Source organism: Miniopterus schreibersii, assembly GCF_964146895.1.
Source record: "Miniopterus schreibersii genome assembly, chromosome: 6".
In the NCBI taxonomy this organism is placed as follows: domain Eukaryota; kingdom Metazoa; phylum Chordata; class Mammalia; order Chiroptera; family Miniopteridae; genus Miniopterus; species Miniopterus schreibersii.
The window spans coordinates 26,304,182-26,317,149 of record NC_138107.1 but is presented as its reverse complement, the minus strand read 5'-3'; the positions used below and the strand labels follow the sequence as shown (position 1 = coordinate 26,317,149).

Here is a 12,968-nt window from a genome sequence, read left to right as displayed (position 1 = left end):
GCTGAGTATAAATTTACCAGTTAAGTTTTATATGTTAACATGTTAATATCCAAATGGTTTAACTTACCACTGCATTCTCTCCTCTATTGTTGGTATTATTTTTCTTTGACTTCTAAACATACTTACTATGGCCTTAGATGTTTTGTTAACTCCAAAATTTTAAATTTATTAGTTCATCCTCAACTAAGCTACAATTAGGGAGTCAAGAGCTGTGCTAAGTAGAATGACCCCCCAAAGTTGTCCACATTCTAATACCTGAAACCTGTAACTACGTTAGGTTACATGGCAAAGGGGAACTAAGGTCACCAATGGAATTTAGGTGCTAAGCAGGGGACCTTAAGAAAGGAAGATTATCTTGGATTATCTGGGTGGGTCCCAGTAATCACAAGGGCCCATGCTGCTGGTTTTGAAGATGGAGGAAGGGACCATAAGCAAGGAAAGTTGGTGGCCCCTGGAAGCTGGAAAAGGCAAGGAAATGGATTCTCCTCTAAGCCTCTATGAAACGCACCCTCTGACACATCTTGATCTCAACTCACTCAGATCCACTGCAGACTTCTGATTTACAGAAGTGTTCATAAATCTGTGTGGTTTTAAGCCACTAAGTTTATAATAATTTGTCATAACAGCAGTGGAGAATAAGGATTGGAGAATCAGGATTTGAGATGAAAATAAACTTTATAAATCTGTACAAGAGAACCCACAAGTCTTTGGTTGTATCACCCTGCTCACACTGAAGAGTCGGGTTGTTCTGCAAAGGGTTTCAGATCGGTTAGTGGGATGGGGAGAAAGGGGCTGTGAAAGCTCTGTGTAATAAGCAGGCCTGTTCCCTCTCCTGTTCTCAGTTCTCAGAGCACAACTGCAACACATACTGACTTTGGAGAAAGAAAAGAACAGAGCTGCACTCCCAGTTGTGATCATCGCAGTCTAACCTGGGCCAAGTTTTTCAACTTTCTTAAGCACCAGTCCCCTCAGCTCTAAGATAAGCCTTTACCTTTCAGGCTGAACAAGGTTTACATAAAGCGTTCAGCCCAAGGTGTGCAATACAGAGAGTTTGTGGAGCCTTTCTTGCTGCCAAAAGGAATGGACTTTATAGGTATTGAGACACCCTGGTACATTTTACCTAACAGAGGTACTTATAAAACTGTCTTTAGATGGTTCTAAATTTCTTTTTAAAAGAGCAAGTTTTCCTTAAAACAGGAGAAACAAAGATGAACTTCACAGAACTCTATAGTTTGTGGAAGGCTGGCTGTAGATGAGACAGGGCTGAGAATGACTTTGAATCTCCTGGTCACTGGGAACCTCTCATTTTCCCTTCCATTCACATTCCTCAGGAGTTAAACCCTCGCAGCCCATATGCCCAGACTCTCCCTACCTGCCAGTGTCGTCAACCAGAGGTTCAGTGGCCCTATAATCCCTGGAGATGGTCATCACTAATAGGGGCCTATACAGGATGTGACAAGGTCCAATGAGATATGAATAATTTTAAAGTAAGCATCACAACAGTATGTACAAGAAACTTTTGGCTAAGAGGCAATCAAAACTGACTTTAAGGTTTTCTTCCACTGCTTAATCCATTCTTTACTTGTACTTTGCAAAAGAAATCTGGTGTCTGATCAACCCCCCAATCAGATAAATCGGTGAAATCAGATTTACTGACAACATACATATTTGAAATAAAAAAGCCAATGTTGGAGGATTTGGGCAGGTTTGTTTGGGGTTTTTTTGGAGGGGGTTGTTGGAGGAAATCCTGACAACGATTTCTCCGTGATGGTGCAAAAGATGACCCACGGAATTTTTTGTTTGCAGACTCTTTTTGAAACAAGTTAGTTTCCAAAAGAAAAGCAGACCAAAATTAAACAAATTTTATTTAAATATGAGTCCTTTGTTTCAGAACTTTCATGATGAAAAACTTCAGAGGATAAAGACGACAAAAAAGATGTAAGCTGTTGAAATTAGACAAAATGTAGGGTTTTGAACTTCCACTCCCTCTCTCAACAGTGCGAACAACAAAGCTGACTCCGTGACAAACCTACTTTTAACTCTAATCCTTAGACTTTTTAGGAAATCGAACACTGTCTTCTTAATTTTGTGAAGCCATTTATATTTTCTTCATTAACATAGATAAGTAAAAATACTGGTTTCTCTTTTTTATTTTTTTTGGCCTTGAGTGTTAATATCATTTGGTAGCCATTGGTTTAAATCACGTCAATACAGTATGTAGTTTAGGTTGTAAATTAATTTAGATTTGGATTAACAATAGCCTCCATGTGCTTTCTATTTCAAGCAAAACTGCAGTTATCCCCAAAACACATTAGGATTAATTACACATTTTACAAAGAGATTCACAACACATTCCTCGTAAGTAAAATTTCTGTGGTCTCACAATGATTAGTCAGTGTACTAAATTTTGAGAATATCAAGTCTTCAGAAACATACCTACAAAGTGGGCTGTTAGCTGCAGTTTTTCATTGGTAGTTCTAAATTCAAACCTCTTCATCAGAACATGATTTTTATTAGTAACCTCTAATCAAGACAAAGAAACCGCTTTTCCCCCCACCTAATGCCTGACACAGATAGCTATGCCTGTATGTATGTTCTTGGCTGAGTAAAAAAAAAAAAAAAAAAAAAATGTCTGAAGGTAATTAAAGTTTTAGAGAAGAAATTCTTTTACTACTGAATTTCAAATCACACACACAAAATAGGTGAGAAATTCTTTTATCGTATTTAGAATCAAAATATCCCTTAAAATATTTACATTTTACAGTAAAAAGGATAGCAAAACACAAGATCATGTACAAGCTTAAGTATTCAAGTTCCTGAAGAGCCAAAAAGGAAAGGAAAGCAATGGCCTACCACGAAGCTGCCGTACACACGGTAACAAATGCCTTCAGTGAGTGCAGATTAAAGCAGGAAATGTTCTCCTTGGGCTTCTGATTCTTGGTCAGAAACTGCTCGACAAACTGATTAATATAATCTGATTATGAAGTTGCTTGCCTTTGTGTTGCTTCTCTACAGTTTCTTTAAAAACAGTGCAATTTAAAACAAACTTACAGAGCACACATTACTCTCAAATTAGTCATATAAAGAACATTCACTAGAGGCAGTAAATATATTCATAGTTAACCATATTTACCAATTAAGGAATAAAACTAAAATTTCTAAGCCTTTATTGCATATTAATAAAACAAATCTTTGAATATACAGCAATGTAAAACTTTAAAAATATTAAGTTCCTATCACTAGGACAGTTGGTGTGAAGAAGGAAGGATGAGCACTGGCACAGAGCACTCCGCACCCACACGGACTGACTGTTCTGCAAACCACCAATAGTCCAAGTCTGAGAGATGGCACAGTCCCAGCAGGCAACCAAGCTTTTCAGATACAACACTTAGCGTTTACTGAAGTGGCCCTGCAGCAGCCTGTGGACTTTACCTTTTGCTTTTAGCTCTGTCGGTGTGGTCCCGGTCTCTGTGGTGCCTCTCCCTGTCCTTCTCGCCTTCTCTGTGTTTACTTTTCTCTCGTTCTCTGTCCTTCTCGTGCTCTTCACTTTTAAGTTTATCGGGTTTCTTGTCTACACTCCTACTCTCTCGGCTTGCTTTGCCATCTGCTCCTCGGTCACTGTGAGATAACCGTGCCCTCTCTTTATCCTTGTGCCCTTCCTCCCTGCTTTTCCTGTCCCTGTCCTTGTCTTGGGTTCTGTCTCTGCGCCTATGCCTTTCAGATTCTTGCTCCCACTCTTTTTCATGTCGCTCTCTTTTCATGTGGTGTGAATCACTGTAAAATCTCTGGCGATCCCCTTTACCCCTATTAAATGACCTATCTAGTTGCTGTTGGTCTTGCCTACCCCAAGGGTCACTATGGCGCCTTTCAGGTCTTCGAATGTCTTTAACCTGGTAAAAATTTTGTGGGCCTACATACCTTGATGTTTGTGAAAGGGGACCCATCATACGTTGAGGTTGGCCTGTCAGAGGAACAACAGGTGGCCAGGGAACCATGGGATTTTGGGCAAAGCCAAAGCCAGGAGGAGGAAGTAATGGAGGTGGCAAGTGTGGTGGAAATCCAAACATGCTTTGTGGGGGGAAATTAGGAGGCCCTGGAAATGGAAATCCAGGGGTGTTAGACTTCAGATGCTGAAGGTTGGGTTGCTGTGGCCTCATGGGTGGAAAGTTTGCACTTGTTCTGGGACTAGTGCTTCTGGAAGTCAAGTTAGTGCTTTTAGAAGGAAATTCTGATTGACTTGTGTTCCCAACTTCAAAATGAGATGTTGTTGCTGCCGATCCTCTTCGAAACGGGTGCACAGTTTCAATATTTTGCAGTGAAATATTCTCCTCTAAGGGTTTTGCTTGTTCGGTTTGAGAAGTGTGTATGTCTTCTACTGATGCTGAGTTTTGTGCAACCCCTGAATTATCACTCTGCTGAACACTTGAATTTTTCTCTACAGAAGATAATTTTTCCTCTACATTGGTCTGTTCTATTACGTGCTCCTTGTGTGACGGACCAGGCGAGGTGTGCTTTTCTCCATTGCCACTATCTCCATCTTTGCTTTCTGAAGCAGGTACCTGCTGACTTCGTCCTGCTGCTTGCCTAGGATCCCTTTTCAGGTTGATAAACTGTGGGGACTTTGCCGTATTAGCAACAAGGTTTTCATTGCCACTCGCATTACCATCTGTGCTTCCTTTTCCTACATTTGATCTGCATGGAGAACTAGTGTCTGAAGTCTGATTATCTTGCAAATTATTCTCTTGCTCTTCAAGTGGTCTTTTTAATGTTCTCTCTTTACTCTCCACAGCTTCCTCTTGTTTTGACTGAATTGATAAGTTTGTTAAGAATGCTTCTGTAGAAACATCTGGTGGTTTACCTCTGAGACTAAGACTCGTCAAAGGTCCAGGAGAAATGGAGGAGGGCCCCACTGCTGAGGTTTCTTCTCCTCCTAGTACTGAATTACCTGTAGATTCTGAAAGATTATCTACTTTAACCTTTACCTCTTTAGCTTCACTATCGGTTGCTTCTACTTTATCTACTTTCTCTGCTTGGGGGTTGGCTTGCTCATTTAGAAATGGAATTTCGTTAAGAGTGTTTTGTTCTGTCACTGACTGAGCCTGTTCATAAACTTCACCAGTAGTACCCAAAAGGCTCTGAAGTATATCGTCCACAGGAAGAGGTTTATTTGCTAATTCCAGAGAGGAAGGCTGATTTTCCCAGCCAATTAATACCCCAGGAAGAAATCTTAAAGGTTTTGGTGGCTCCTGTTTGGTGACTTCCACTAAAGGCTCCACTACGGCTGGGAGGTCTTCCTGAGGAGTCTGCTGAGGCTTAGTTCTCTGCTTGTGTAATACAGTTGTGAAAGAATTAAAAAAGTCATTTTCTTCCTCTGGGGCTTCCTCTGTGGAAACTTCTAGTTTACTTTTTTTATCAGGTGGCAATGCTACCGGCACACTTTCAGAGGTCTCAGCAGTATGACTGGCACTAGAACTAGCACTGTGTTGTCGTTTCAGTTTTTGACGAATAATTAAGCCCAACAACAAATTAGGTCTATGCAGTTCAAGCCCTGTACAAAATAAAAAACATAAATTAAGTTACTTTCAATCCCTAAAATAAAGGATAAATTGCCCCGACCAAGTAGCTCAGTTGGTTAGAGGCTTGTCTCAATACACCAAGGTTGCGGGTTCAATCCCTGGTCAGGGCGCATATAATTATCAACCAATGATGCATAAATAAGTGGAACAATAAATCGGTTTCTCCCTCCCTCCATCCCTCCCTCTAAAATCAATAAAAAAATAAAGTGTAAATTTTTGCATCTAGCAAATTACAGCCTATTAAAAATGGGTGTCTTTCCCTGTCAAGTCAGCTCTAGAGGCCTGGATCCCAAGAAAGAAAGCAGAGTCAGTTTTTCACTCTGGTCCCACCCCCCATTCTGTTTTATTCGCACTCTATTATTAAAACATATACCTACCAGGTCCATCAAAAGGCACGAGAGGGTGTGGAATTTTATCTGTGGCACCCAAAGGAATAAGGTACATGTCTTTAACCTGCTTCATGTTGTTGGCAGCTACTCCGTAGCGCTTTCTGCTACTGAAGTACGCAAACAGCAGAGTGTAAGAAATTTGATCTTCTTCAGTTACAGGTGTGAAGCGAACCACACAAATTTCCTATTCAAAAAAATAAATGGTTGTTCAAAATAATAACCTAAGCAATAGCTTGGTCTAAAGTACCATTTCTCAATCAGTAATACTCTAGTGAATTTGTAATGATGGTTACCAAATAACATGGCTTCCCAAGTTAAATGCAGATAAGGACACTGAAAGGAAACAGCTCTTTGGAAAGATCTTTGTTGACCCAATGATGGACTTATCTGAAGATATCCCATATGAAACTATGTCCCAAGGTAATTAATGTGTTCAAAGTGAAACACATCTCAGTGGCAGAGAAGATTTTTAAACCCAAGTCGTTTTATATCGATACTATATCCTTCTTTCCAATGTTACAGCCTCCACAGAGGGCTGCCTATGTTCTCAGCACACTGCAAATTAAAAGCACTTACCACACCACCCTAACATGTACACATACCCACAAATTCACTTATAATCCAATCTACAGGGACTGAATTTAGGAATAAAGGGGCTGAGTGAAAGGACCTCAAATACACAAGAGGCCCTATATTTTGGGAAATCATTTGGCTTAACTCAGGAACTAATCTGCTTGCCTCTGGGTTCTTGACTTTGTTTCAGAGAAAAAAAGAGAGTCCCAATTTCATATTAATTTGGTAGTGTGAAAAAATGGATGCTTTTTCATGAAGGTATACTGTCAAAATGGGGAGGGCTAGACCTGTTGCAAAGCTTAAACTGAAGCAAAATCCTAGAGAAAACATATGAATGAGCTGAACTATGGCTCTACCTCTTATAAAAGGTGTGTTATCTAAACTGTCCTCTGTTGGAGATAACAACTATTATAATGTTCAAGTCAGTTCAAGATGGACGCATAATATAGTGTTTGGCAATAATATATGGATAGGTCAAAAGGTATTCCCAAAATGTTTAAGAGTAATACTATCCAATATTTTCCCATGACTTTTGCTGTCATGAAAAAGTGACAGCAAAAACATGTAAATTTTTTTAGTGCTTCAAAGTTCACATGTATTCTAACACTACCAGTTTAAATTCTAAAATAGCCCTAGCAGGCTTGGCTCAGTGGTTAGAATGTCAGCCCGTGGACTGAAGGGTCCAGGGTTAGATTCCGGCCAAGGGCACGTACCTAGGTTGCAGGCTTGATCCCCGGTCCTGGTCGGGCATGTGCGAGAGGCAACCAATCTGCGTCTCTCTCTCACATCGATATTTCTCTCTCTCTCCACCTTCCACTCTCTCTTAAAAGCAACAGAAAAAATATCCTCAGGTGAGGATTAAAAAAAATAATAATAAATTCTAAAATATTGGAAAAAATACTTTTTAGCTTAAGATTATCCATTTTGGATTATTTCTAATCTTACTAGAGACTTATTTTAAGAGAGAGATAAAAAAATTAATGTTTGATTATTCAAGATTTATTTTTTAAATGTCTATAATATGCTAGGTACTATCATTCTTGTAGGAAGAAACAATTTCTACTAATGATTTATTTTTCTTGTGTAGTCATGTTCTATGAGTTAAAGAAATGACAGAAAATAGAGAGAAAAAACAAGAGAAATATTATTGTGATAGGAGCTATCAATTATCTCTTAGTATCTATTCCCCTCTTTTCCTCCTATTACAAAGAGAAGCCCTTAACTTTTAGCTCACACATGGCCATACAGTACTACATTTCCAGAGATTGCATTTCCCAGCCTTCTTAGCAGCTATATAAGGCTATGTGACTACGTGTTACCAGTGGAAGGTAGAGGAAGTAAAATGATACTTGCAATGTCTAGATCTTGCTTTTAAAATAACTGGACAGGCAATCTTCGTATTTGCCACTTGGTGCTGATTAAGTCAGCTCTGACCATGCTTGACTGATAAGGACAATACTTTTAGAATCAGAAAAACAACAAGACAGAGGATGCTGGTCCCTGAATGATTTGTAGAGCCAGAGCTGCCAAACCACCCTGAATAAATGACCTCCTTAACACAATAAAAAAATTAACTTTCATATTTTTGAGCTATTCTATTTTAGGGTTTCTTTGTTGCAGCAGCTTAGCCTATACCCTAACTAAAATAAATGTCTATAATCAAATCAAGGCAAAATTCCAGGATGAATCTCAATATTTACTCTAAAACGTTTCTTCCAAAACACTGAAGAAGTCACTGAGAAAGCTTATCAGGAGGGAGAAAAAATCCACAAAATGAATGATGGGCTGTTTTAAGCCTTAGCAAATGGCTTTAGATCAGTTTTGTCAAGTATATTATCTAGATTTGTAATTTGTATTGGGTCCCTCCCCAGGGGACCTTGCATAAAAACTCTTAGTGGTTTACTTTTCAAATATTCTCTCAAACTAGTATAATGAAAAATTTTCCTTACCTTGGTTCCTGATGCTTTAAGTTTTTCCACATAATCCCAAACTGTCTGAGGTGATATTCTACCACCTACTTGAATACTATCTGGTAGATCCTGTGGTAAAAAATGAAGGTGATCAATATATACAGAATATATTTATTATAATATTCACAGTTCATAAAAATTTAGCTCTATGACTAATTTGAAATGGTAATATAAAATAAGTAAAGAAAGATTGTGAACTGCATCATCAGAGAACATAAGAATGCAGGGAGACCACAATTAGGCTTTACCTCAAGTGTCGATTCCAAATGAATTAGTTTGGGTGGATGCCCAAAATACAGTTAAGAAACAATCTAAGGTCATGCTCATTTTCAGAGGGAAAGAAAAGTACAGGAAAGAGAAGCAGGGGCAAGCATAAACATTGACAATCCAGGAAAAATGCAGATTTCAGACTATTCGGGGAGACTGTTTTTCCCCTCCCACAGACCCCTCCTTTATTTAGTGGTAGTGGGCAGGGGTATGCCTGAATCATTAACAGCTGATTTCAGAAGCTGAGTTTGATTATAGGGTATATTTGGTCACTGGCCTCATGGGAGCGTCAACTAGCTGTAAAGTTTTAACTATAGTCTATATCTTGTTCACACAAATAGGCAGGTAAGAATTGTAGTCATAAAGTTGAGAAAAAGTATGCAGTAGGGAAATAAGAAGGCTTGTTAACGATGAAAAATCTTCCTGAAAGCCATAATATTTAAACAAAATTTTATTTAACAAAAATTTATATATCCATGCAGATTCTAACATGAAGATTTAATACTTTCAGAGCAAGTTTTTCTATAGTTCTAAAACTCCATGTAGGAACTCTTAATTCCATTATTTGAATAGTTTAAGGATCACTGTCAATATTTTTATTATGAGTGAAAATGAAATCTTTTCATTATTTAATAATATGATTTTTTTATGTTGTTTCTTTGCCTACTGCTTTCAGAAATACACATGTCAAGAAAAACAGAAAAAGGCAGAAAAGTTCAGTTACCTCTGTCAAGTATTCAGGGGAACCAGATACTGGGTAGGCTTTGGTAACAAATTTTGCCACAGAAGGCATGTTGATAAAACCTTTCCAGATGAAGTTCAAACGAGCCAGGAATGTAGACTCAACTTCAATAGTTCCAGGCATCTCTGGACTAAAAAATGACATTAAAAAGTTTTCAGCCTAAAGATATGTTCATGAATAAATGCATTTTCTATACAGTCATAAATTATTTCTATTTTAGCATGTCAAGAAGGCCAAAATATGTAAAGACTATTGATTAAAGAGTTTATATTTTTACTTTACTTTTTAGTTTATATTTTTACTTTACTTTATAGTCATACTTATATAGTACAGTCATGTTTTACAATGTCATCCTTCTTGATTGGCTTAGGTAGACTAATGTCCAGAAAAGTGGAAACGATTTTTTTTAATGACCTTTCTGACCTTTCTCTTGCCTTTTGGGATGAACATAATTAAAGGGAGTTTTACAGTCAAGTCCCCACACCTTCAAATCTCTAAATTAACTTCCCCAGTCTTATTCTTTTATCTCAATTAGTTTAGAGCATAGGAAGGTATAATTACTTTCTCAAAGGAAAGGTTCCTAAAAAATGTGTCACTTTTGTATTTTTGAAGACCTTCATGTACAAATTGGCAAAAGTTTATAATGATTATTATAGAAATTATGACTAAGAAAAAATTACCGTGGAGCAGGAGAGAATGTTGACTTTGGAGGTTCTTGTTTCTCTTCCTCAAAGAATTCAGAAGCCAAAATATTTGAGGTTGAAGACAATGCATCTGCTATACTTTCTGCTTCATTGTCTGAATGTTTACGAGATACTCCAACAACAACTTTCACCTTTTTTGGAGAAAGATCATCTACAGGTGGTGCCATTCGACCTAAAGCCAGAAGACACCAAAATAAGCTATATTTGTAAGCTGGAATTTCTGTAACTTCATTCACTTTCACTCCTAAAGTTATTCAGTTTCTCTGACTGAAGTGTTGCATAACCATGCATTTCCTGGAGCAATTTTCAACCATAATCATTTCTCATAATGACTTCTATTACACCTCTCTGACTGATGTGAAAAATTAAGAAAAGGGAATGTTAAGCAGCTCAGACAAGCTGAAATGGAAATATAACTAGAACCTAAAATAGGTTTCTTGATTCTCTAGCAAATTTTTTAAACTATACCAAATTCCAACAGTCTTGAGAAGTAACTTGAAGAACTGGGTGAAACGAATCCATACCCTACTTTGTTTCATGTGAGAGCAGTTCACAACACATACACATAGTGCAGTGCTACTTAATTAACAAACACAAAAAAATATTAGTAAAGTTTAGAAAATGACACTGACTGTATGTTATTGCATCAAAAAGGGGGGGGGAGAATCACTAAAACATTCTGAAAACAAGTCAAGTCTACTAGCATTAACCAATGTTTCTGTGTGCTACCATTAAATTTACCAAACTACTGTCATAAAAATGATTAAAATTAATAGAAATAACTAAGAGTATTTTTTATTAAGATTTTATTAAGATTTAGTAAGTACTGAGTGTACTTAAAAATACTATTACACCACAGATAGCTTTCTTTAGGGATAACAATGTGTAAAAACACTCTGCCCTTTAGTCTTGACCATTGTACAGACTGTAAAATATGAGAATACACTTAATTTCGAGAAGATATGATTATTTTTATTATAGGAAAATTACATAACTCATAATACGTCTCATATTGTCTCTAGTATAATGATGGAGAGCAGCATATAAACTAACCTAAAGAATTTTGTATGTTACTGAACAAGGTATCATTCCTTTAGCATACTAGAGTAAAAATTAAAAAATTAAGAGTCACATCTCTAGTTTTAAAAATTGAACATAAATGTAAAATCTTAACACGTCACTGTTTCTTAGGCCCTGAGTCCAGTCAATCTCCAACATCTGTCAGTATTACTAACTTGAGTATCACAAAGCCCCTACTTATTTCCATCTCCAGTCCTACCACTCTAATTAAAGTATCATCATCTCGCCCGGCCGGGAGTGGCTCAGTGGTTGAGCGTCGACCTGGGATCCAAGAGATCGGGGCACATGCCCCAGTTGCGGGCTCGATCAATGACTCTCTCATCATTGATGTTTCTATCTCTTTCTCTCCCTCTCTTTTCCAATCTCTGAAGTCAATAAAGATATATTAAAAAAAAAATATATATATATATATATATATACATATTTACACACACACACACACACACACACACACACACACCATCATCTCCCACTAGGACTAGTGTAAAGGCCTCTTACCTATTCTCCCTCCTTTCTCTATTGATTTCTTCCACTGTAATCTCTACACAAAGTCAGAGATACATTCATAAAATTCCAATCTTATCAAGTCATTTCCCTGCTAAAACCCTTCAGTCAGTCACTATCCACTGCTCTTAGAGAAAAGACCAAAATCTTTAATGTGGCCTACAAAAGTAGATTTTCAGCATTTTTATGATCTCTACAGTAGTATTTTATATAATGATCCATTACTTACTTACAGGGATGTGTATATAGATTATCGGTATGTGTGTGCATGTATATGTATGCATGTGTATTTTTTGTGATATATAAATAACTGGAACTAAAGTTTCACAAAATCGTACTTATCTTTTTAAATGCAATTCACTGTGATACTATTTCAGTTTTGTTTTTCCTTGAAATTCTAGTCACTAAGTAGATTTTATTTCTACTATTAAGTCACAATCCGAAGTTTGAAAAGTAATGGCTATAAGATACTATGAAATCAAATTTCTACTTATCTCTTTAAACAAATCACATGCCTCTCTCCTTGTTCTTGAACTCAGTTCAAGCTCCTGCGATTCCCAGTATCTAGAATGGTCTTTTCCTCTCTTTGCAGGCATAGTTCTCAATCTTCATTTCTCAGCTTAAATGTCAATTCCTCAGCCAAACCTCCCCTAACCCCACAGTCTAGGCCAGGTCTTTCTGCCATCTAAATACATTTATAACAACTGACTTCTGTAACTCACATCATCACCTTCCTGCCTTTTCCATTAGACTACAGTTTCTCTTAGAGCCTGGATAGCATCTGACTTTTCCACCACTATATTCCCTTCACCAGCAAAGTACCTGGCAAGGAATAAGAACGCAATAAATACTTATTAAATGAATGACCGAAGATAAGGACACCAGAGAAAAGGTAATTTCTTATTTGTTTCATTTGTTACACATACTAATACAATATGAGTATTATTTCATTCTCACTCAATAAATGACAATACCATCACCACTGCCCACAATTCCTTTAGTCTATTCTAATGGTTAAATTTTAGTCATTTGATGCTGGGTTGATCAGTTCAGGTCTTATATAATATACAACTGATTCAACATAGTAAAGTACACTATTGTATCAAATTACATGTCAACCCTGAAGAACAATCACACAAAAAATGTGCTACTGCTCAAAGTGA

The 12,968-nt window shown here is 37.3% G+C and overlaps 1 protein-coding gene across 11 annotated transcripts in view; it reads right to left on the bottom strand.

Annotated features, from left to right (window-relative positions):
- Nucleotides 1–2,609: 2,609 nt before the first annotated feature.
- PHF3 (PHD finger protein 3) overlaps nt 2,610–12,968 on the bottom strand; it is a 73,369-nt gene continuing 63,010 nt past the window's right edge. For all 11 annotated transcript variants that reach the window (XM_081141560.1, XM_081141565.1, XM_081141567.1 and 8 more), the window contains 5 exons: nt 10,198–10,393; nt 9,500–9,647; nt 8,488–8,577; nt 5,954–6,149; nt 2,610–5,548 (listed from right to left, as the gene is read on the bottom strand). In XM_081141560.1, coding sequence (XP_080997686.1) covers nt 3,429–5,548; nt 5,954–6,149; nt 8,488–8,577; nt 9,500–9,647; nt 10,198–10,393 — 2,750 coding nt within the window. In that variant the 3' untranslated portion in view covers nt 2,610–3,428. The remainder of the gene's footprint in view (nt 5,549–5,953; nt 6,150–8,487; nt 8,578–9,499; nt 9,648–10,197; nt 10,394–12,968) is intronic.